Source organism: Vipera ursinii (assembly GCF_947247035.1).
Source record: "Vipera ursinii genome assembly, chromosome: 1".
NCBI classification, from domain to species: Eukaryota; Metazoa; Chordata; class Lepidosauria; order Squamata; family Viperidae; genus Vipera; species Vipera ursinii.
In genome coordinates, this window is record NC_139512.1 from 290096359 (window position 1) to 290123292 (window position 26934).

Below are 26934 nucleotides of genomic sequence, written 5' to 3' on the forward strand. Positions count from 1 at the left end.
CCCCATCAAGGAGCTGAATGATTCATATAATTGTAAGTGGAACAATTTAACATGACTATAATACTATAGTAATTAACATGTTGCGGAAGCAGCGGTTTTAGATTGCCATAAAGTTTTCCTTTGCCTTTGAGATGATATACAGGTGCATCATTCAGAATTGTGTTAAAACCGCAAGTCATGATACAGTTCAAGTTTAAAGGAATGAACTGTAGTCATAGCAATATCTCCATGTGTGTGTGCTGTTTTCTTAGAAGGAATAAATGGCTGCATTCACACTTTGCACTGAGCTAAGATATATGGTTTGCTAACCATGGTTTATGGCTTAAATCTGGACCTTGACCAGTGAATTATGATTAAGATTTTTCTACATTTCAGTGTGTAAAACCAGAAACTCTGTTCAATATAAAACTATGTAGGTTCACCAAGCCCTCAACAGGTTGCATTCCTTTGTGTATATATATTTGTTTTTACAGTTTTTGTTACAGTTTTAGCATTTGTTAACTGATACAGTTTCTGACTTAGGCAGAGGAGCTAATTAACCAATGGGGGTTAAGTAAGAATAAGAGGAGGATATTTTACAAGTGAAAAATATAAACAACTTTGAATAAATCAGTTAAAACAAAACAAGCACTCCTTAAAAACAATAAATACTAGCATTAAATCAGGAAAATTATTTTAAAAAATAAGAAATAATACGATGTGCTACCTGAAAGAATTGCAGTCCTAGAATGTTATCCTGTAGTGTTTTTTTTCTTGTTGTTCATTTCTTTATCTTCTTTCCAGTTTAGTCTTTGATCAGAGTGATATTATAGATACTAACTCTGTTTAATTATTTTATCTGGAATTCAGGGAAAACATTTGATGGATGTTGCTGTTGGTAGTGCATTTTTGTATGTCTTAGATTATATATCAAAAATGCAAATTCAAATGAGAAACTAAAGTTTTTCTCAAAATTTCTACCTCTAGTATAAAAGACAGGTTGTTTTTTTTTTTAGAATAATAGGCAAACTTGAGTTTTCCCTTTGTCCTGTCCTGAGTTTGGAATGTTGAAAAAGATGCTCACAGAATCAAAGAGATGCCGTACAAATTATTTTACTCTGAAGTATCCATAAGTCTAAATGTACTTTTTTGTTAATAATTCCCATTAAAACAATTTCTTCTAAGGGAAAAGAAAAGGTTTCCCCTTTCCAGTCATGTCCAACTCTAGGGCGTGATGCTTATCTCCATTTCCTAACTGAGGGAACCAGCGTTGTCTGATGACATTTCCATGGTCATATGGCCACCTTGACTATGCACTGAGGCTATTTCACTGTTACCCTCCCAACAAAGTGATACCTATTTATCTATTCATATTTGCATGCTTTCGAAATGCTAGGTGGGGCAGGAGCTGAGTCAAGTAACAGAAGCTCACCCCCTCGTGCGTCACTCTGGTCTCAAATCCAGGCTGTCAGCTTTCCAGCTGACAAAATCAGCATCTTTAAGCGCTGAGACATCACACTCCGTCTTATAAATATATACAGTTGTCAATCAAGTATCATGTATCAGTTCAGAAAGATTCCGTAAACATAACTGCAAATGGTTTCCATTCTCCTTGGGATCTGGGGCGCTTGTGCTTGGTTTTCTTCAGCAGCAAATTGGCTCTCCTATTGGCATCTCTAACTGTAAAAAAAAAGCCACAAATGTGAAAAATGATCATAAGTCACTTTTTCAGCACTGTTGTAACTTTGAACGGTCACTAAACAAATGGTTGTAAGTCGTGAACTACCTGTATATACATTTACCAAATAAATAAATAAAATGCTGGAGAGACTATTAATACTATATAACTGTTATAATGGTATTTACAAAATTAAAAGTTAAGTGGTAGAAAATTTAATTAGTTAAAGTTAACAGCAGCTTCTTTAACTTTTCAACCAGTTATTTCATTCTTTCGGCTGATAGTAAATACATTAAAATCTAGCTATACGTACCATAGTAGAACAGAATGTTGATACCTTGTACATTTCTGATAGCTGCGTTAACACTGATGTCATACTGTGCCGTCTTACCCCTCTGCTGTGCCATGAGAGAAAGGTGTGGTAGCCCTTGATGTTATTCTCTTAATTTCCCCACACAAAAGGATTGGTGCAAAATTCCCAATAGTAATTTGCACATAACTATGTGGCTCAGTGGGTTAGGATGCTGAGCTTGTCGATCGGAAGGTCGGCAGTTTGGCGGGTCGAATCCCGAGTGCCGTGTAGCAGAGTGAGCGCCTGTTACTCGTCCCAGCTTCTGCCAACCTAGCAGTTCGAAAGCACATAAAAATGCAAGTAGAAAAATAGGGACCACTGCGGTGGGAAGGTAACAGCGTTCCGTGCGCCTTTGGCGTCTAGTCATGCCGGCCACATGACCACGGAGACGTCCTCGGACAAGCGCTGGCTCTTCGGCTTTGAAACGGAGATGAGCACCGGCCCCTAGAGTCAGAAACGACTAGCATGCATGTGCGGGGGAACCTTTACCTTTACCTTTATGCCCCATCAGCAAACGTACATAAAGAGTGTACTTTCATAAGTAATGTAGGTAATTTTCAATTACATGTGTGTACCATGTTGCAGGAATTTCAGAAATAATTTTGCTGAGTTACTGTTTTGTCAGATTTTTCCCAGATTTACAAACAGTAGCATTTTTCACATCTAATTCAGGACTTTCCTTTAATAGTATATGGGGTTTTTTCCCCTGTGCAGCAGACTCGTATCTTTTTTTCACTTTACTTTTTCTTGGTTTCTTTTCAGCACGTCTACTGTGTTTTCTTTCACCAATGTTTTTCTTTTTACCTTAAACAATATTTGGAATACATTTCCCAACAAAGTTTCTGTGTCTGTTCACTAAAATGAATTTCATTAATTTTGTTTGTAATTCTAACATATTTTATTTGTAATTATAATATATATGGACATGTTTAAGAACATCTATTTCTTAAACAAATTCTTATGCTGAATGATGAATTGTCTTTGAAATAATAATAAAAGCAATACTGTATATACTGCTGCTTATAAACTAGTCCCTTATGATATATTACACTTCCCAGCCTTGTATCAACATAATGTTCAACAAGGTATTCATTCAGAGTAGAAGAGGTAAAATATATCTACCTGAAAAAAATCAATATTGTCTTTATTAACCCGATGATTGGTAATAAAAGATACAACCCTTCCATTGTCCAATACTATGCTAAGTAGAAAAAGGGTAGTAGCAATATAAGTTTAATGTGGGCATTTTAGGATTTGAAGAATCACGTTTCATAATACTGAACTGAATACAAATTGAATTAAAGAATTATGCTGTGGTAAGATATTTAAGTGAGTGATTACTAGGCACCCCTAAGACATTTTTGGATGAAATTTTTAAATCCATTTAAATTCAAAGTTTAAGTTACTTTAAGGTTCACTTAACTTCTGATGAACAATCCTTATGTATCTAAAAGTTAACCATACCGTTTTATGTCTAGTGATTAAAAGTGAAATCCTACAGAAATCTCCCTGTTTTAGATTTTATTGCTTACAGCTACATAGAGAGTGAAAAAGAAGCAGAAACAAGTTAAGATATATCCTCATAGTTTCTTTAATTTCATAGTTTCACAATCATGCTATCATATTTTTTTTGTAGTTCTTTGGAAAGAAAGAGAAAAAAAATATGTCCAACTGATTGACCCAGTCTTCTTGGATCATGTGCTATTAGCACCTATATTTGAATTCACTAGGCTGGGGAAAAGGATTACTTCTTTCTGTTGGCCTTCTGTGAACAGAGTTCCTGTTTTCCATTATCCTTCATTTATTGCATACTTCTAGAAAGGCTGAGTTGGTCAATGGTCAATTCCAGAAGATGGAAATAGGGAATTCATATTTGATCCTTGGAAATTATGTTTGGAGGGCCTACAGGGCTGTGATTCTTCTTACTGTAAAACAATCACACGAAATAAATTCAGAATTTTGCATAATGCTACATCTGAATACCAGCAAATTGAAGCTCAGTTAAAATAAAACAGAAGTCCAAGTACTATTAATGAATAGTTCATCTCCCAAGGATGTTTGTGCATTCATCACAAACCCTAATTTTGTATCCCTTAGGAGGATGAATATATTAAAGTCTCATAGATCTTAGGTGGTGTTACCAGCATATTCTGTCATACTTGAGAAATTGGAAGGAAAAGAACTGTTGTTAAGGGTATCCTGGATCCTCAAATTAATAGGTTGTCTTAAGGTCATTTACACTGTACAGCAATTACTATATGTAATATATGCAGCTTCATGATCTTTATTACGCAACATATTCTTTTTCCTTTTGAATCTCTCAATATACAAGCTGCATGTTACTGTCTGCATAAGGGCAGATAACACTGACTTTCCTTATAGCCAGTACGCCTGGAAAACCCTATGTTTTTCAGGCACCTCTTAGGTGGAATTTAATGTGACTTAAGTCTATATATATTATTGAGTGGATATTTCAGTGAACATTTAACAGGCAAATTCTTTGTACTTTGTTGAGAGAAAGAATTTGACTGTGTAGTCCATTTTTTGGCATGGAACACCCTCCTTTAATGTGTGCTGATGTGTGCTCTCTTATGCTCTCAGACACATACATTCCTATCCTACATCATTAAAATACACTATGGTTAATCTAATCCATAACAGCCAGTATGATTAGATTAGCAGTTTGAATTAGCAGCAGATTTCATAAAGTTCCATTAATAAAATAGAAAAGTACACAAATAAAATGAAATAGAGTTTTGTATTTTTTTAAAAAAAAAACTTACAGCAGTGGAATTAACTGGATACATTTACTTGTCAGCTTGGGGCAAAACTCATGTTATGCTAGAAAAATTCAGTAAACAGTTTGTCATTATATTTCTCTCTTTTAAAAAAATCATATTATAAAAGGTCTGTGCTTTCAGATGGGAATGATTACTCTTTCTTTGTTGCCCTTGAAGACTTGATTCACATTGACAGTGTTTTTACTATTTCATAGTTAACAAATGCCAGAGTGTTGCTCTAAAGGGCTTATATTTCAAGCTGAATACACATACACACATACCAAGTACATACTATACTGTTTGAATTCAAGCTGGTGATAGGGGTAGGACCCTAGCACCAACTACTCAAGGTTTTAACAGTTTGTTGCATTTCTTTTTCTTCTGAATAAGCTAGAATTATGGTGCTTTATGAATGCTAGAAAATCAAATCATATTATTCCAAATGTCAAATATCAAATATTATGAGGACAAGAAAAGATCTTCTTGTAAACTGAATGTATTAAATTGTCTAGCACAGGGGTCGGCAACCTGAAAAAGCAAAAGAGCCACTGGGAACCGGTTCCATCACACATAAAAAAAGTGGGAGCTGCGCGCGTGCATCCACGCACATGCATGTGCATAAAACAATGTTTTGCGCATGCGCAAAACTTTTTTGCGCATGCGTGCATACACGCGCGCAGTTCCACTTTTTTATGTGGACGCACCTGCACGCCAGTGGCGACGGGTCTCCGTGGTGACGGGCGCTGGGTTGCGGCACCGCCTTCAGCCCGGGCGTTGCCGGAGCCACCCCCGGGACCTCAAAACTGCCGCCCGAACACCCATTTGGAGACCTGCTGGTACCGGTTAAACCGCACCTCCGCTTGAACACCAGCAGGTCTCGACACGGGTGTTCGGGCGGAGCTGCGCGTGCTTTCTAAACCGCACCTCCGGCCGAACACCAGCAGGTCTCCAAACGGGTGTTCGGGCGGAGGTGCGAGAGAGGTGCGCACGCAGCTCTCCAAACCTTTGGAGTGGTGCGCGCGCACCTCCTCCCATTTGGAGTGGTGCGCACGCACCTCCGCCCGTTCGGAGAGGTGCGCGCGCACCGGGCGACTGGGAGCCGCAGGAGCCGACCCGTGGTCTAGCAGTTATAAGGAAAAATGCATCATGGTTCTCTACTGAATAGGTTAGCTTGGTTGTTAGTTGTATAATTTGCCCTCCAAAAATGCTGAGGTAACTGACCATTGTAAATTATACAATAATTTGTAATGAATTTTTTTGCTATTGTCCTAGAATCTAGATAGAGGCAAGAGAACATGCATCATAAAAAAATGAGACAGAAAATTAGATACTAGAAGAGGTGGGAAGTGCAGTAAAGCTCTGCCACCTAAAATGATAGCATGGCCTTGTAATTTATCACATGTAATTCCTACCTACAGAAAATTATATCAGAAAAGCTTTCCAATCATGATGCTTTTGAAAAAGGATATATCTTAGAAATGAAATGAAGGTAAGTTATTAGTTCTTGGTGAGTTGTATGGAAAGCTATAGGTTCTAGGAGGATGTAACGTTGTTGCATGTTCAGTTAATGCTGGAATCTGAGCTGCTTTGAGTCTGAATATTTTCATTATCAACATTATCGATATATATTATTAATCATTACCCTGTTTCCTTTCTGCCACCAATTGAATAGAACACACAAAAAGTGTAAACTTTTTTTCATTCTGTTTAAATAATCATTTTTTTAAGCTCAGAGATATATTAATGATGAACATTCAGAGGGATCCATGGATATAGGATATAGAATGTAATTCTAAAATTATGAATGACATGCTTTCATGATGCAAATTCTGCTCCTTTTGTACATGTGTCATGATATTCCACACATGTATGAAAGGGGCAAAGCTTGCTTTTGCAATGTTGTTTCATCGTTTTGATAAAATTCTTGGGTTTTATAATTTAAGTACAGCATATGTAATTTTCTGCCCTGCGATAGGTTTCTTATCTGGGGCCAAGTTTATAGTGTGTGCCATTCCATTTCCAGTCTCCTCCCCCCTCCCCAAATATATAGAACCTCTGCCCTTTTTTGGACATATTTTTTCAAAATGTAAATGCTTCTCTAGCACAGTATCATCTGAATTTGTTAATTTAAATTGAAACGTGACGTGGTTGATTTTCCTATCTCTACCTCGGCATGCAAGAGTTATCAGCAGTGTTGTTGTTTTTTTAAAAAAAATAATGAAAATTGCCAGGGACAGGGAGGAGCAATGGGCATATGTTTGAAATTTTGCTGTTAGTGTTCATCCTCATTCCATTATTTGTTGGTTTCACTGATAATCATTGGAAGATTTGCTTTTGGAATTGAGATGAAGATTTGGACTCCAGATTAAGTCAGCATCTCAAAACCATCAGTGATGAATTGATCTATATTCTGAATTTGAGCCTGAACCATATCTTGTTGCTGCATAATATTACTATTCCCCCTCAACAGGTATACTGTATGTCCTGCCAATATTGAGGGTTGTAAATGTCAGAGGTGCAGGTGATTGGTGTTGCTAGGTAGACCTTATGGACCTTTTACTTCAACAATCTGAGAGGAGCAGCTTCCTCTCTTTGCTCAGAAAGCTGGCTTATATTAAACCATGGAATGATGTATCTGCCTGAGAAATCCTGTTGTTTAAGTACGCTTTGTACAATAGGATCACTTCTAATTGCATGGGCTAGTAAGGAAAAGACCATGTTGGTCATGCAACCCATGAAATATTTTATGTTGAGGTTGCAGCAACCATTGGAAAAAATCCTGAAATTGAAATTTAGATCAGCTGCTCTGAGATTTCATGTATCAGATATAAATTAAAAAGAAATCTAAATCCCAGATGAACTACTAGGAAAGATTCCAAGTTTTTTTTTTATAATGGGAAATTGCTTTTACATAAATCACATTTTTCCCCCCTTGGCTAGGTTTGTCTGGTCGTTTGCAATTACCCATAAATCTCAGAAGATGGTTTGCCTGTGGATGTGCATTATTTAAGAGGATTATTAAGTACATTTGCCTTACCGTACATGCCAATGAATGATGCTAAAAACTCCCTACTTTTGTAAAATTGGAATTATATACCAGAACATTTCTGGAATATTACAGTAGCTTATATAGGGAATGATTTATGGTTTAGTATTACTATATTATGAAAGATAAGCATTTTTAAAAATTTTATCAGATGAAGGCTATTTTCTTTATCTTAGGAGTTTCTCCTGACCTCCTTGTACTCGTCTGTTAACAATGTGGCTACTGAATGGAGAAGTAACTCATAAACATCTTTCATCATGCCATACCTAGTACAGAGCAGATCAGCTACGCTCAGTCTCCTAGAAAGAGAGGAGGGAGCAGAAACCTTCTTGCTTTTTTTCATGCTGCTGTTGCTATTTCCATCCTGCCCTGTTTTCCCCAGGGGAGTGGTCCACTGACTAAATTTAATTCAAATATTATCTGCAGAACTATTTAGAATTAAACCTGATTTTTTTTCATCATATTCACCATATTTTTAAACCTGACTTATCTATCATATTTTCTTTTACTTTGGTTTTATACCTTCCAGCCTATAAGCCTGAGGTTTGTTTTTTTCCTTGATTTTTGTAAACTGAAGAGTAATCTGCTAATCTTGATGTGATATTAGCGAATAAGAAATAATTAGATGGACGAGAAAGGATAGCAGAAACATTGAGCAAAGTAACCATGTAATGATGTAATTTTGGGGTCCAACTCTGAACTTGGTTGTTTGCTTGCAGACATTTCATTACCCAGCTAGATAACTTTATCAAGGTTTGTGGGGTTTGCTCCTTGTATATGTTCAATAGCTTGCTCTGCCAGTGTTGGTGGGGATGTGGTTTTCTCCTTGGTAATTCCTTGATTAGGGTATTGTTTTCTGCTTGATTTTTATAGCCTATTACAACTATATGGCATCACCTTAGCATACAAACCAAATAAAGCCACCAAAAACATCCTAAGTAAACAAAAAAATCAAATCTCAAGAAGAAAAAACAGGAGTCATCTGCCACCCACAAATGTAACAGCCACTATGTAGGACAGATAGGCAGAAGACGAGCAGAGCACATTCATGATTGCCAACTAGCAGTCAGAAGATGTGATGAAAATTGACAACACGTGGACATACTCAGCTGTAGTTTCAACTAAGAAATGGTAAGCAAACTAGATCAAGTGAAATCCAAAAACAATTCAGATAAATCATCCATCAATAGACCGATAGAGATAAACCACGTGTATATATACAATAAAAAAAAGCTAAGAAGGAAACAAATTAGAACACATCTTCTTTAGCACCTTGATAAGAAGGGATGAATACTAGACAAATAATCAAGGTGATCATGGCCTGTTCTTCCTTGTTCCAAAGTACAGGCACCAAATGATAGTTTTAAGTTACAAGCAGCCAGATTCTATTTGAAAATTAGCAATAAGAATAGAAACTTGTGGGTTCCCTTTCACTAACTCTTCTCAGACAGAGGATAGATACCCATCTATTGGGGTTGCTTTTATTTTGATTACTGAACTGAGCAGGGATCTAGACTGTATGGGTGATATAATCCTTTCTGACCATATGATTCTCTAAGTAGATTAAAGGAAGACTCAATTGAAAACTGAATTACTGAAAAGCTAAGTATACAGGTTGCTGAAATTTCAGAAGGTTACAAGACTCTTGTTTCATACCATTCGTTAGAAATAGGATTGCATACATACTTTAAAAATGGATGCATATGGAATATGCTATGAATAAAGAAGGTCAAAATGGAGAAATAATGTGTGAACAGAAAATTCAGCCATCTGGTTCAACATCATTAAACCCAAACGTGGTCTGGAGCCTTTTCACTTCACAGTCTCTTTCTACAATAGAACTACAAACAAATTCCCCACCACCCCAGCACATTTATAAGTCAGGGATTAAAATGTTCCATGCTGTCTTAAACTATTTTTAAGGTTTCTGTTGAGACTTAACAGCCAGTTCAAAAAAAAGAATTGGCTTCTGTCGTTTTGCTTGCTCTTAAAAAGCGTTTAATGTAGATTTCCAAGGTACAGGAGGACCTTTCAGTTGTATGCCTGGACATTAAAACAAACAGAAAGCTTGCTATTTCTTTGGCTTACAGTTGTTTGCTCAATTGATTTGTTAATCTGTGAATTTGAATTACCAGTGTAAATGAAGTTTGCAAACTGATTCAGTTCATGCTGCTAGGCTACATAGAGTTACAAAAGGCAATTATTTTAAAGCACACCTGGAAATCAAAATAACTGCCCAAGTTAAAAAAAAAGCAGTTGGAAAACAAAGTGCCATGATGGATAACTTCTTTTTAACAAAGCTTTGCTAATTGCCATCACGTGCACTCTCCATCCAATCTTATTTTGTATTTCAGTCCTGAAGAAAAGCTAATTATGAAAGACACAAGAACTCATTTGCAGGATTCCACAAACTTAGATTTAAAGTCTTTGTGAATAGCAGCTGCCGGGCATCAATCTGGGTTCGTGATAAATGCTTCTGACATTTTCCACAGTCAGAATTAATATGGAAGGCCTTTGTATTTATTCTCATATGTCAGGGTCTGCATTATTGATCAGGTGCCATTCATTAAAGGTTGCTACATGCTAGGGAAAAAAACTATACAGACCCTGAGATACACTCTACAGACTGAATTTAGAAGGTTTTCATTCATTCGGCATTAAAGTTGCATAACAAAAACTTGAAGCTGTGTTACCAGATCTTATCAAATATTTATCAAAATATTTTCAAAACAGTATTTGTTTTCAGTTCCTACCAAAAAAATTAAAAAAAAAACCAATAAATTTGCTGGAGTTAGAAATAATGCATGCAATAAATGCCAATAGGCTATGCTCTAAATAGTGTAATTGTCCATTTCATTCATAATAAAAATGTAACATAATAATCTCTCTTGTCTGGTTTGCAAGAATGCGCCTATGAAGTGTCCAGGAGTTGAGCTTAATTAAAAAAAAATTTTATCTTTTTATATTATCAGAATGGTAGTAAACAATACTGGAGGTGTCTTGAGAGATTGAATATATTGTTTAGTTTCATCAGAGCACTGGACTGCTTCAGTATTAGTATTAAAGATCGATAGGATAGGATAGGATAGGATAGGATAGGATAGGATAGGATAGGATAGGAAGGGACCTTGGGGGTCTTCTAGCCCAGCCCCCTGCTCAAGCAGGAGAACCTACACCATCTCAGTCAGGCAATTGTCTAGTCTCTTCTTAAAAATTTCCAGTGATGATTTCTGGGGGTAAGCTGTTCCACTGGTTGATTGTCCTCACTGTCAGGAAGTTTCTCCTTAATTCCAGGTTGCTTCTCTCCTTAATCAGTTTCTAACCATTGTTTCTCGTCCTTCCCTCTGGTGCTCTGGTGAACAACCTGATCCCCTCTGCCTTGTGGCAGCCCCTCAGATACTGGAACACTGCTATCATGTCTCCCCTATTTCTTCTTTTCTTTAGACTAGCCAAACCCAAATTCCGCAGCTGTTCTTATTTTTAGCCTCTAGGCCACAGGTCGACAACCCGTGGCTCCAGAGCTGCATGCGGCTCTTTCAGCTGTCTCCTGCGGCTCTCCTGCCATGTGCAGTCCAAAAAAAAAAAAGTAAGACTAAAGAAGTTCAACCAATCATGGAAAAGAAAAAACTTGTGAAGTTTGAATTGATTGGTTGAAGTTCTTTGGTTTGTGGGACTGCCCACAAACCTCTTCTTCTTCGGACTGCAGAGGAAGAGATGGGAGGACTGCTGGAAAGGTGAGTGGGTCGGTCAGATGGGGCGTGCGGGTATGGTGGTGGTGTTTCTGAGCAGCATATGGAATCTCAGGTGCTGCCACACCCCTCCTTCTTTTGCCCCTTTCTCTCTCTCTCTCTCTCTCTCTCTCTCTCTCTCTCTCTCTCTCTCTCTCTCTCTGTCAGACCCGCGGGGAACGGCTGGTAGGGAGGTGGCAGTCCAGCATTTTTTTCCCCTCTCATTTGTGTGTGTGTGTGTCGGACCCGCGGGGAACAGCTGGTAGGGAGGCGGCAGTCTGGCATTTTTCCCCCTTGTGTGTGTGTGTGTGTGTGTGTGTGTGTGTGTGGGACCTGCGGGGAACGGCTGGTAGGGAGGCGGCAGTCCAGCATTTTTCCCCCCTCTCATTTCTGTGTGTGTCAGACCCGCGGGGATTGACTGGTAGGGAGGTGGCAGTCTGGCATTTTTTCCCCCCTCTCATTTGTGTGTGTGTTGGACCCGCAGGGAACGGCAGGTAGGGAGGCATCAGTCCAGCGTTTCCCCGCCCCTCATTTGTGTGTGTGTGTGTGTTTGTGTGTGTGTGTATACTAGGAAGGCGAAGCCTGCCAGCTCCAGGGCTGGCCTTTCCAGGGAAAGTTGCGCGCAGTCGAACTGTCGGGCCAGACATCCCTCCCCACCCCTTCAGGCAGGTGTAAGCTGGGGGGAGCTGATTCAACCTGGGACTTGACGGGAGACCAGACTCATCACTCTGCCTTCTGGGCTGGGAGGGCGAGGACACTGAGGAGAGGCTTCAGCCTGCGAAGCTCAGCAAGAAGAACCCTTCATCCCAGACCGTGCACCTCACTTGCCCAGCCGGCATCAGCTTACCTATCTCTCGTGCCTCCGCAAGTCCCGCACAAACTCCCGGGCCAAGTGGGAACTGCATGGCACAGCCAGCAACTTTCCCTGCCCCCGCTTCCATCCCTCCCGGCTTGCCTAGCACAGCGTCTGCTGCAGGAGAAGCCAATGGTAGGCATGGCCTCCCTTTGTGTCAGACCTGCGGGGTAACGGCTGGTAGGGAGGCGGCAGTCTGGCATTATTTCCCCCTCTCATTTGTGTGTGTGTCAGACCTGCAAGGAACGGCAGGTAGGGAGGCATCAGTCCGGCGTGTTCCCCCCCCCCGGCTCCGCCAGTCCCGTGCAAACTTCCAGGCCAAGTGGGAACTGCATGGCACAGCCAGCAACTTTCCCTGCCCCCGCTTCCATCCCTCCCGGCTTGCCTAGCCCAGCATCCGCTAGAAGACCCCCAAGGTCCCTTCCTATCCTATCCTATCCTATCCTATCCTATCCTATCCTATCCTATCCTATCCTATCCTATCCTATCGATATTTAATACTAATACTGAAGCAGTCCAGTGCTCTGATGAAACTAAACAATATATTCAATCTTTTTGGGTTTTTTGCCATAGAGCTCTATGATATTTATGAGGTAAATGCCCTCAAAGAAAAAAAACTGTAAAAAATATGTGATTATGTGTAAAATGTGAGTAGAACTGGATTATTCTGTTCTTTTGAGTTCATGTCAAAAGATAGCTACACAAACATGATTCTAATTAAACTATGGTTGTGCTTTTAATCCATGTATATCTCCTAGAGTCACTTTTGGAAATGGTTTAAATACTTTAATAAATTGTTGAAATAATATGAATTAGAAAAATCTCTATATTAACTATACACATTGTGCCCTTGCTGCATATTGTAGAACAATATTCTGTGTTACAGGAGAGACTTAGTAGAACTAACTTGATATTTACTAAATTTTTAAAAAGGCACTTATTACCTGTCTCTTTTTTTATGATGCAATGATTTTGATACCTATCCATGTTTCTTGTACAGAGTTAGATAACTGGCTGTGAAAACCTAAGGAAGATTAATAGCTATCTTTCTTATTTCTGGTGCACTGCTGTAATAAAAAAAATCAGTGGGTGTTGAATCTACTGTTCTGTTCCACTCATACTTTTGGAAATTGAAATAGATTGATTTTGTCTGCTTTTCTTCCCTTTCCAAGCAAAAACACTACCTGTTTTATGGCAGCAGAGAAGCTGCCAAAGCCTAAAAAAAATGGTGGGAGTTTGTAAGGGACCATAAAAAAGGAAGAAAAAAGTAAAGAAGGTGTCATCCCAATTCAGTCAGTAGAAAAGATTTCCTGTACCCTTTTGATTTAGACTTGCTGGCAGGCTTTTAGAATTCAGTGTTCCTAGTTAATTATATGATCATTAGCCTTCCAGGTAGATCAGGCAGGAAATATGACCAGCTGAGCTAATTCTACTTTATTATAAAGCTACATTAACAGAATCTTGCAACTATGAAAGCAGAATTTTCCTGCCATCTCCTTTACAGCCTAAGAAACTAGGGAAGGTTCTGTCTGAGCCTTTTGCCTCACCTGATTTCATTCCAGTACCCAGCAGTAGGTTATGCTGTCTCTTATCTGATCATTCTCTAGGCCAGATATGTCAAACTCTCAACGTCACGTGACGCCTCGCGACGTATCGGGATGATTTTGCCATTGCCGGCAATGGGGTGGGCGCGGCTTCCGCATGACGCATCCGGCCCATGGGCTGGCAGTTTGACACCCCTGCTCTAGGCAGTGTTTCTTGGCCTGTCTCCCACATACCGTTACATTTAGTTTCAGTCAATATAGATGGCTGTATATCTCACAAATGTGACTCTTGGCAGCTAACCAAATTTAAAAACTTTATAGTACTCCCAGTAGTCATATAAGAAATAAACTAGCATACTATGGCATCTGAGAAAATCAACAACTAATCACTGGGTTCCTTTAACTATCTGACTTATATGCCTGGGGCGGGGGGTGGACAGGTCTTAACAGCTTTCTGAAAGGCCAAGACAGTCAGGAGTACTCTAACTATGGGTCATATGGTATTCCAGAGGGCAGCAAACATTGTGAGAGGAAAGACATACTTTCTGGTCCCACAAGATGGCATTTTCTAATCAGTGGGCCTGGAGCATGCCCCTCCTGCCAGATCTGATGGGAGAAAGGTGATTTCTCATGTAACCCAGCTCCATGTCATGAAAGGCATAATAACAACCGGAACCTTGAATTGCACCTGGAATATTTTCAAGGAGATGCAAAAAAAACAAAACAAAAAAACACCCCAAAAACCAGTAGCAATTGTTTCTGCTTTTGTATAAAAGAAAAGCAAAATTGAAACAACAGCCTGTCAACACATCTTGTGTCTGTACTTATTTAATAGTCATTGCCCTGGGCCAAGAAGCTGCTCGCTTTGAAGCTACTCATGAAAGTTCAGTTGACCTAACAAAGACATGTTGAATAATAAAAAAAGGATTTATATCAGATTCAACTCTTGCAACACTAAAATACCCTAGATAATGGCAAGAATTAAAACACCGCACAGTTCATTTTTCTCACTATCCCAGATGTGCTGGTTTAAATCTGGATAACTGCCAATCTTACTGTGAACTCACTTGATTGAATAATTTCAGAGTCATGATAAAAGAAATATAATTCCTTTTTTTGTTTCTCATTTGCTGCTGCTAGACAAAACCTCTCTTGTGAGAAAATGGCCATAAGTCACAAGATGATACAAATTTTATTATACTGTTCAGTTCTGCGACTGCTTACAGTAAGAAATGATATGATTCCTTCCATTATTTCAAGCAGTGGCAATGAAGAATTACAAAGCCTACTGTTGATTAACCTCAAATAGGTCTGTTCCTGTAGTCAGCAATTGCCATTATGTTGATGGAGTGCTAATATAACTTGATAGTTCTGCTCTGCCTCTGTCTCCATGGACAGTGCCACTCTAACCAAACCCATGGCTGTAAAAAACATGTCCAATAAAGGGTGCCAGAATGACTGATGGGATTAGTGACTCATAAAAAATACCCTGCCCAAAGAGAAAGTTCCAGCTTTATCTGTTACACAAAGAGCTAAATAATTCAAACATGAAACCTTACAGTTTGGGGTTAGGTAGAGTTACTTATACTACTGATAAAGGTCTTTGAGTAACCCACCACATCTCTTCATTATTAATTAGTGGTGAAAGAAAATTTCTTTCAATTCCAACTTTGATAAATATTTCTCCTGAAACAGTTATTCTTCAGGATGCATGCATTTCTAAATCCTGTACTGCAGTTATTTGGGGAAAAAAGAAGTCAGAAATCTGTATTACAAAAATTTTACACAAAGTGCACAAAAACTGAACGGATTCCTGTATAGACTTTTTTTCATTTTTGTGCAAGCAGGGTGAAGCAAAGATGGTGAAAATGGGATATGCAGAAAAACCAAACTTAATACATACAGTTCTTTCTAATTAAAGACATCCTTCCTAAGATCTTTTTTCTGGAAAAAAACCCACCATTAAAAGTGCCTTTGGCAACCTGCCAACACATTTATTATTTCATGAGTTTTCATGGATCATGTAAAGTCCAAGGTCCTCTGAAATAGTTTCATATGTATATGCAGCTATTTGGTAGGGGAAAAGGAAGAAAAGCAAAAGGGGGGGGGGCTTGACAATAAGTATAATGATAATAAATTGGTTTCTATACTGAGACAATAACCGGAAGATAAAAGAAAAGAAAAGCCATTAGGGAACTTCAGACAGAACTTCAGTGTCAAAGACTCTAGAAATAAATTGAAGAAGCATATTCTGCTTTGTCACAATTATCAGGAGTAGTTCGGAGAGTTAATAGCAAAAAGGATAAAGTCCTTACAAGAAAAGCCTGATGCAAGTTCCAGAGTCAGTAGAAAGTTTCTCAGTTGGTGATGGAGATTTGAAAAGCTGTTCGAAATAGTTGCTAGAGTATTTGAGTTTTTTCCCCTCCTTCCGTTCAGTCATGTCCAGTTCTTGGAGACTGCCTGGACAAGTCCCTGCAGTTTTCTTGGCAAAGTTTTTAAGAAGTGGTCTGCCATTGCCTTCTTCCTAATGCTTGACTGACTCAAGTTTACCCAGTTGACTTCATGCCAAGATAAACAGTACTTACCATTTCCCAATGTCTAGCTTGATATCTTAACTACTACATCAAGCTATTTGTCACCCAAATGTAAAACTTAAAAATAAATCTGTAACTAAGTGTTTTGTGTCAAGCAAAAAAAAAAGGGTTGAAAACAGTGGTTTCAAACAAATTATCAATTATGGGAAATTAAAACTACATTATATATTCTCCAATATTTATAGCTGTTGTAGTAGGACAGAATATTTTAATAATGCAGCCAGATAATGTTTACTTAGTTTCTTAAGACTTGCTAGGAAGAAGATATGTATAAAATTGCATCTTAGGTTGATTATAATAATATTAATCTGTTCAGTGTGATTTTACTCTTTGCTACCTTTTATTTGTGGCACTTGGTAATTGCAGCCAATTAAGAATCACGTTATAAATGAAGTAACATCATTCTTTGTTAACCATTAAATTTGATCACAAATTTAGCCAATTTGGTTCAGTGATTAAGGCATTAGGCTGGAAACCAGGAGATAGTGAATTCTAGTCTATTCTAGTAGGAATAAAGCCAGCTGGGTGACCATGGACCAGTCACTTTCTCTCAGCCCTAGGAAAGAGGAAATGGTAAACCTCTTCTGAAAAACCTTGCCAAGACAGCTGCAGGGACTTATGCAGGCAGTCTTTTAAGAATCAGACAAGATTGAACAAAAGTAAAAAAAAATTAAATGAGAGTAACAGAAAATAAAGACTGTTTCTGAGACACAAAAGTGACACTATCCAATCTAGTATGTCTGAATAAGTAGGTATTGTTGGGTAAATGGGTAGGTATTTTTTAAAAGAAATGATTGAAAAGTTCTCTCAATCAGCAGTCCTCAACCTTTCTGGAACCAGGGAACAGTTTCAGAAGAAAAAATTGTCTTTCACTGACTGGATGGGGAAGAGGAGATGGTTTCACCTGCAACCTAGATCTCATGAATGCATAGATAAAACTTTGCTCACTTGCCGACTTTTTGCCTGGCCCTAACAGGCCACAGACCAGTACCCCTAAGTAGAATGTTTTTTTTCCAGTTTATTCAAAGTATTGATAGAACAACAGAATCTAGCAGTTGATTAATATTATTTTGGTCAAAATATTTTTTTTGTCTGAAGATGATCTAAACAAGGTACAGTATGGGATCTTTTTTGAAGTATATGTCATTTCTGTCATTTCTACTTGAGTTTTATGTTATGTTAGATATGGTTATCTAAAGCAGAGGCCCCCAACCTTTTGAGCACCAGGGACCGGTTTTGTGGATAGAGGTTTTTCTGCGGACTGGAGGGGGTGTGGTTTCATCCACTGCCTGCATCCCGCAGATGGGGCTTTGCCTGTTTGCGTGGCCCCATTTCTGGCATGCAGTGGCCCAATGCTGGTCCATGGACCGGGGGTTGGGGATCCCTGATCTAAAGTATATAGTTGAAGGTTTGGGATTACAATGATTCCCCCTTATTCAGTCTTCTATTTTCATAGGCCAGGAAAAAAATATTGCTAATCCAAATGTATCTCTAATTACTACTAATAAAAATATATATTGGGGAATTAATTATTGTGAAACCTATCGGACCCTAAGCATAGGATTTTTACAATATACTTTGAACTTTAAATTCAGAGCAGAGTCTTTCAGTTTAATATCTTTTTCTTCTTGTGTCTGAATTGTTTAAGGAATACTGACTGTATTCACATGGAGCAATAGTAACAGCATTTAAGGTTATATTCACAGGATGAAATAGAAACCAGCATGAAGTTTATGTATTCTCTTCCTCCCTTTCTCTGTTTTGTTTCCTCTTCTCAGTAACTGGCAAGAAGAATACACAAGACTTTAGTCTCTCTGTATCATATTCCTGCCATGTTATTTAAGAATTATGGTTTCAAATAAATACCAATCAGTTGCTAAACAAACAATATAGAATTTGAAACTTTTTTAAAAAGCCAGTCGCCTTTATTTTAAAACACCATTCTAGATTTGATGAAAATTAAAAAATAAAGTGCTAAGGTAAAATTAGCGTACTTTGTCTTGTGGCTGTCTGGGAGAAGATGAGGGTGTTAACTGCTGGATATTGAATTGGAATTACCAGAATATTCATTTTAAATATCCACAAGTTTGTCATTATTTTTATAGCATTTAATGAAATACGATGTTATTATGTTTTTACTAACAGGTGAAGGTCATGTTGCGCATTTGTTCTACTCTGGCCAGGGACTCCTCAGAATCCAGTTCCTTCTTAAAGGTTGATCCCCGCAAGAAACAAATTACTTTATATGACCCATCGTCTTCTGGAAGCCAGAACGATTTCCAAAAAAGGAGCACCCAAGTGCCACCCAAAATGTTTGTATTTGATGCAGTTTTCCCTCAAGACGCTTCCCAGGTACGCAGCAACTCTAATAAAGCCTGAAGCATCATTCCATCAACATTTTCAGGGTTGATTGTTTAGAAGTAGTGAATCAATGATGATACAATTTTCTTCTGAAATGCACACTGAAATGTGAACTGCAATCATTTCAAAATGTGCAACCTGTTTTATTCCAAAATAAACACAAATATATAAAAATATATATCAGTGTGAGATGAAAATGGGATAGAATTGACAAATGGTGACAGTAGTTAGCAAATACTTTTGTATTAGCTTGTAAATTCGCTTCTCTTCATTTCTGCTTGTCTTCTTGAATCTTCTCGTGTACAAGTGCCAATATTTCATTCCATTAACATCAGCACTGCAGAAATTTCATAAAAGTCCTTCTGCCCTTCAGCAACTCATCTTTTCTTTTGTGTGCCTGCCATACTCAAACTGCATGTTATCTTTAGGTTTCTGCAAATAATTGCATTCTACTGTTACAATGATTTCTTATTCCTTCTCCAAGCAGCTTTAAGTGGGCATCTAGTTTGCTTCTTCTCCTCTTTTAATGTTACATAATCCTATTAGCTAAAGTAGACCAAGCAGTAGGGTCAGTTACAAAGAGTATCATGAATGAGAGGAGATTTGATCTCATATTTCTGTGCTTTTAGTTTGGTATTCTAAACATTGTACCATACTCTCTCTGATGGATGAGTGGAGTAGTGAATAGTGGAATGCCACTATTAAGATCACAAGTGTCCTTATTGTTGAGGAAGTAAAGCAACTCAAGCAACCACTCTCACAATTGATTTATTAGCCTCCATGAACAAGGTATTGTGATCTTATCCAGTGGCTCTACACTTGCTCCATGAAGAGAAATATTTGCATTCAGTAAATAAAAAATTACTCCTTCTTTTTGACAGGCTGAAGTATGTGCAGGAACTGTAGCTGAAGTGATCCAGTCTGTGGTGAATGGTGCAGATGGATGTGTATTTTGTTTTGGACATGCCAAACTTGGTTAGTATATTTTTTTATTCAGGTAATCTTACATTGTATTATATGTATTTTGCATGATATACTTATCTGTTTCTTACCTATTAATGTGTTTTCCTTCTAATGCCCTGAAATAGGAAATACATATGTGTATACTTACCCTTAGCATAGCTTTAGAGTAGAAGGTTGATCATATTGCTTGGAAGGATTCTGAGTATAAAAAAACGGTTAATAATTGTCATGTTTAGAATAAAAGAAGTAGTTATGCTTACATTCCCAGAATTACTAGCATATTTGGACACTAATGCTTAGAAACATTTTGAGAAATTGTTCCTTGATTCAAGGTCATGTTTACAGTTGACTGGATGCTGTTGATAAACTGTTATCCATGAATAGGAATCATATTTTACAATTTTAGCTGTGTTTTATTTCATATAGTTATAGAATGGAGATCTGGACTATAGAAATAAGCTTGACTGAAGATTTGAATAACTGTGAAGTTTTCATTTTTCTTTACATTTTCTTATGTATGAAAATGTATTTGGTGTTATTTTAATCTTTTCTCCTGTATTCCCAATCAGGAAAATCATATACCATGATTGGAAAAGATGACTCCATGCAAAACCTTGGCATAATCCCTTGCGCCATCTCCTGGCTTTTCAAGCTGATTCATGAAAGAAAAGAGAAAACAGGAGCACGTTTCTCAGTCCGAATCTCTGCGGTAGAAGTGTGGGGAAAAGAAGAACATCTGAGAGATTTGCTGTCAGAGGTGGCAACAGGTAGCTTACAAGATGGTCAGTCACCCGGTGTCTACCTTAGTGAGGACCCCATTTGTGGCATGCAGGTGAGTATAAAACTCTTTTGTGTCACAATTTAACTCATGGTGCCCTGTTTTATGAGCTTGGTTTTGAATCATAATAAATACTAAAGCATACATTTTTCTAACTAGGAAGTGTTTACTTTTAGGCTTACAAGAAACTTTATGACCTGCAGCTGCAGATTATCTGCTCTCCTAATCTAAACATTTGTGCCTTTCGTATAACTTGATATGCAGCAGCAACCTCTCTTTTCTGTAAAATGTTAAAGGATTCAGATCATACTAAATGTCTGTTTCTCCTATAATAATTTCTTCAATATATTATAGCATATTAAAATATTTACAATATTGCACAAAAGCTGGAGGCCAATAATATATGCCTGTGGGTGGAGATACAGTTTGTGGAAATGGCCCAATTTAGAATAATAGGATTAGTATTGTTGTAAGACATACTAATAGCTACTTATTAATTACTGCCAAGTTATGAAAGAAGCCAAGAATAACTCACATGTTCTTTGAACAGGAACCCCCAACTGGTAGGTGTGGGGGAGGGAAACTAATTCCTGGTTAAATTGCAGAAGCCTTGTTGCCAGAAAAAGCCATACATTTCCTGTGTGTGAAAAATATCTCCTGTTTTGGGTATCTATTATACTTCGTAGTCTAATAGTTTAAATTAATGTGGGTAGAAAGAGGTAAAAGCTAGAATTCATGATTTTAAGAAAAACTGAAGTTGAGCATAGAAGGATGTGTACTTTTGACTTCAAATTTCTTTTTTTTATATATAAATTCAGTGGATTCCATAATAGAAAGCTAACAGGTAAAAAAGCTCAAGGTTTGTAATGGTTCTTTACAAAGATAGAAAAAACACAGCACAGAGAATTCTAATAAGCAAAATAGAGAAACAAAAAAGAACATAGCAAGACCTAAAAAGGTACATAGGAGAAACAGAAAGAGGAAAAGGTGACCAAGAAAAAAAATATGTGGCAGTGAGATTCCATAAAAATAGTACCAAGAAAACAAAAGCTCAAAAGAAATCCATTATTCAGGGAAGTGTTGGGCCTGCCTTCACTTCAAGAAGAATGTTAAGAGCCTACTGTTGTAGATGCTTTAATTGGATTCCTGCATTAATCAAAGTTGGACATGAAGACCTAAATAGCCTCACCCAACTCTATGATTCTGTGTGACAGAAGTATGCATATAATATGTTTGTAGCTGTCATTTTCAGCAGTAGTAATGCCTAATATATATATACAGACAGATAATATTAATTATAAAATATATCATTGGCCCTAAATTTTAAATAACTGGCAGCTGGTTCCAGAGGGCAGGCCCCCCACTGAGAAGGCCCTATCCCTGGGCGTTACCCGCTGGCAATCTCTTACCGGTGGGACCCTGAGCAGACCTCCCTGTGGGAGCGCACTGGACGAAGGGCACTTGATGCTGGCAGCAGGTGTTCCCTCAAATACCCCGGACCCAAGCCATGTAGGGCTTTATAGGTAATGACCAGCACCTTGAATTTCACCCGGAGGGCAACTGGCAGCCAATGCAGCTCGCGTAGTAGAGGTGTTACATGGGAGTATCGGGAGACCCCCATTACAACTCGCGTGGCTGCATTCTGCACCAGTTGAAGCCTCCGAGTGGTCCTCAAGGGCAGCCCCATGTAGAGAGCGTTGCAGTAGTCCAAACGGGAGGTCACGAGCGCATGAGTAACTGTGCGTAGGACATCTCGGTCCAGATAGGGACGCAACTGGCGCCCCAGGCGAACCTGGGCAAAAGCCCCCCTGGTCACGGCTCCTATGTGGTCTTCAAAATTGAGTCGTGAATCCAGGAGGACACCCAAGTTGCGAACCCTATCAACGGGGGGTAACACCTCACCCCCCATCGTTAGAGATGGAATAGTCTGGTTGACCCGAGATGCCGATATGCACAGCCACTCAGTCTTGGCGGGATTGAGACGAAGCCTGTTTCTCCCCATCCAGACCTGGACCGCCTCCAGGCACCGGGACATCACGGCGAGGGCATCACTTGGTTGGTTCGGGGTGGAAAGAAAAAGTTGGGTATCATCAGCATACTGATGATACCCTACCTCGAAACCACGAATGATCTCTCCCAGCGGCTTCATAAAGATGTTGAACAGGAGGGGCGAGAGAACCGACCCCTGAGGAACTCCACAAATGAGAGGCCTCGGGGCGGATCTCTGCCCTCCCATCAACACCGACTGCGAGCGGCCCAGGAGATAGGAGGAGAACCACCGTAAAGCGGTGCCTCCCACTCCCAACCCCCTTGACCATGCAAAATAAAATTTGGTTATTTCAATTGTGTTGAAAGACTGCAATTTCAGAAATAATCACATGTATCTACATTTCAGGATTGTAAATTCAGAGTGAATTTTGTCTTCCATTCTTCACTGCACAGTAAATCAATAATTTTTTATACAATGATACATTCCAATTTTTATATATAAAATTTAAGAACATAGTCACATCTGTGAGCAATGGTTGTCAGTATAAAATCATATTGACAGTTCTGTGAATCTGAAACAAAAATATAACCATTGATCAACTCAATATATTGATAAGGGTTCCTTCTCCGTATTATACAGTATTATAACATAGTAGAAATTGTAATTTCTTGGAACATTCTCTGAGGAATCCAATAAATATGGAAATGAAAATCTTGTGAATCACTCATTTTTACATCATACAGATTGCTAAAATCCATCGTTATTATACACATTTTAAAGTAATTCAAACAATAGTTAACTTGCCATCTGTTACACATTTTCATAGGGATATTAGAAACTATTGATAGTATTGCTAATCAAATTAGTATTAGTTCAACTTATTTATTTATTTAAAACTTTCATATAGCTGCCCAAATGCCCATTGGAAGCATTTCAGCTGTAGATATTCTGTAAAGCAACATGTTCCTTAATTAGAGCAAAATTGTATTTTGACTTTGTTAACTGAAAGTTACTTAGTAGTGTTGAATCTCAATAAGCTTTGAATGTCTCTGGGTACCTTGCAGCTTCAAAACCAAAGTGAACTCCGAGCTCCCACTGCAGAAAAAGCTGCTTTTTTCCTTGATGCTGCAATTGCTGCCCGTCGAAGCAGTCAGCAAGATTGTCAGGAGGAAGAACAGAAGAATTCACATATGCTCTTTACCTTGCACATCTATCAGTATCGAATGGAGAAGAGTGGCAAAGGGGGAAGTAAGTTTCATTGTTTTCCCACCCACTCCTATGATTAGCCATTATTCAGATGTCTCTGTATCTTTAAAGAGACTCATACATTGTTCTGAACCAGCCCTCTTCTAACAAACCCCTTATCAGAAAGAAGAGACTGGAGAGCGTCCAAGGCTAAAAGGCTTCTGCCAAGATTTAATTACGCAGTTAACAAAAACACTAGAGCTTGTCTTCTCAAGCGGAAAAGTTGCTTTCAGCAACCAGCCCCTCCCCAAACACTCCTTTTATAGAGAGCTCAGGGCGTGGTCTCCCTGTGCCTCCTCCCGAGGAGTCCCATAGCCTTTCTTTGTTCCTGCTCGACTGCCTCCTGCGTCGGGCGTCCTTGAACAGGGCCAGCTGTGGGTCATCATCCTCCGCACTCTCGGGCTCACGCAGCTGAGAAGAGGTCCCCGGCTGAGGACTCTGCAAAGCCTCCAAACCATCATCAGCCGGTTCGTCTCCCTCCTCCCCCTCATCTGAGTCCTCCGATACGTCGGAGCCGGCTGTCGGACCCACAGGCTGGCCCTGAGTCACAACATACATATAAAACAAGTATATTATATCATGGGGCATTTCTAAATAGGGGAGTTTATGTGATATGCTGATCAGGTCTATTGTTATTTTTGGCCTCATATACATATTGATGCTGTGATGTTAAGGATGGTTCAGAATGAAACAGGAGACAGTTAATTCTGTGGTTTACTTTTATTTCTAGAAATGATTGTGCCAGCCTGTTTTCAGTTCTTGTTGTGTGGAACCAATGCTGAAGGCTATAAGAAAATACTGCAATTTGCTAACATGCTCACGTTAAGCTTGTAAGCCGCCCTTAGTCTTCGGAGAAGGGCGGGATATAAATGGAATTAAAATAAAAAAATAAAAGAGTAGAGAGCGCAATTTCTCAAATAGTGAAAGCAAATAATTTTGCTCTATAAAAACTTCAGGCTCCATTGTTCCTAAATATCTTAGGAACCTAAGTATGTCTAAGTGCCAGAAATTGCCCTTTTGTCAACCGTTCTGACTTTGATGTAACCATGTTTTTGCCAGGGAAATGAACTGGTTGTGTATGTAGAAACATGTGGAAACAGTAAGAAGACACTTCCAAAGCAACCTTTTGAATCTAAAAACATAACCAGCTGCTTTAATGAATCAAAGAGGGGTGATTTGGGTCCATTTTTGCACATTCCAAAGCACCTTTTCTAAAGTCCTAATTTTGCATAGTCATTCATGTATGTGGCTTATTTTTTCCCCAGTCCGCACAAGAGGTAGAGTATTAATTGGCTATTTTTAGCACCATGTTCAAATACCTATGGAATTCAGCAGGACCTCTGACAGAATGTTGGGAATAAAGTTATCATTTATGCCCAAATCATACTTTCAATGAGATGGTATCATTTATTTTGTTTCTTTTATTTTTTTTATGATAGTGTCAGGAGGCCGTAGTCGCTTACATCTCATTGATCTGGGAAGCTGTGTTAAACCGCTCAGCAAAAACCGTGAAGTGGGTTCTGCACTCTGCCTTTCATTGTCTGCATTGGGCAATGTCATTCTTGCCCTTGTCAATGGCAGCAAACACATTCCATACAAGTAAGTGAGTTTCTTGGTCTCTCTTCATGTTATCTTTATCTTATTTATCTGTGCAAAGGTAATGGGTTGAACTGCAAGCTTGTAATGGTGCTGCATATGAAAGTTGCACAGATAATAAAAGAATCTCGTGGACCAAATACAGGTGTGTTAAATCCATGGGCATCATTGATGGCTCCTTACAAAGTTGTGCAACTTTTGCTTGGTCTGAAGCTGCATTTGGCTTCCAAGTCATATGGATAGAACTACCCTCAAAAAGTAGTGGCCTGGAATAGGATAAGAATTTGTTTTGATTTGATTTACATTTAATTAAAATTAAATACAGTTAATATGTTTAGTCTGCAGTTATGTATACAAAGGTTTTCCCTGTCTATCACATTAAAAGTTATAATTGGTAACAGCTTTTGAGGGTCTCTGGGGATCTGGAGTGATTGTTTTCAAGGGCTATATTTGGTCCTGAGGCCTCAGATAATAGTTTATGACATATCAGTCCTCCTAACCAGCAGAGTAGATTCATTGATGAACTGGGTATTTGCATTATTGGCAATTCAGGATTATAAAATGGCCACTTGTTTGTAACAAGAAAGAATCACTTTTAGAAAATGAAGTGGAATCGTTTATCATTTGGAAGAGGCCTCATTTTCTTCATGTTCATGCCCTTTGCTTTCAGTATGGTATGAATATCATTGGTACTGGCATACTTGGAGGAAAAAATACATGACAAACAGGTATATGTAGAGCAGCAGGATATTTTGTTGTTGTTCTTTTTTGACTGGATGTATTTCATGTTAGTTCTTTGAAGATATTTTATTTTTTCATTTATTTAAAGCTATTATATCCTGCTGTTTGGCCTGAAAGTCTTCCAGATTAGATTTAAGTTTCTTTTAAATTTATATTTACATTAATAAAATCATACTAATAATATGTAAACAATTCTAAATAAACCCACCTACCGTAAAATGAATATTATAAGTATTCACTAACACTAAGCACTATGAAACATTTTAATTGAGACTATAAAGGACAGATTAGATTTAGAAGCTACTTGAAGCACCTGGAGACATCCTTGATGGGATTCCATAGTTAGAGGTCACCATTGAGAAACATCTGTCTCTAAAGTCTGACAATCTTGCTTGTTTTATACAGTTTACTAATGAGCACAGTAGGACTTCATAAAATACAGGTAGATCAGACATGTCAAACTCGCAACATATCAGGATGGTTTTGCCATTGCCGGCAATGGGGTGGGCGTGGCTTCCGCGTGAGCATCCAGCCCACGGGCTGGCAGTTTGACACCCCTAAGGTAGATTCATGTTTTTTTCAAGGGTTTATGAAAATATCAGCTTCTATAAAACATTGGTATTAGCTAAGTCCAGCAGCTGTTTTTCTTGGCAGAGTATATTTAAAAAAAGAAAGAAAACCAAAGAAGCTTTGCATACACTATATT

At 38.5% G+C, this 26934-nt stretch overlaps 1 protein-coding gene across 1 annotated transcript in view; it reads left to right on the plus strand.

Annotated features, from left to right (window-relative positions):
- Positions 1-26934, plus strand: part of KIF26B (kinesin family member 26B) — a 334140-nt gene that overhangs the window by 229567 nt on the left and 77639 nt on the right. The window contains exons 6-10 of the mRNA XM_083349906.1: positions 18700-18906; positions 19797-19890; positions 20448-20710; positions 23711-23894; positions 25331-25490. Of these exons, the coding sequence (XP_083206032.1) occupies positions 18700-18906; positions 19797-19890; positions 20448-20710; positions 23711-23894; positions 25331-25490 (908 nt within the window). The remainder of the gene's footprint in view (positions 1-18699; positions 18907-19796; positions 19891-20447; positions 20711-23710; positions 23895-25330; positions 25491-26934) is intronic.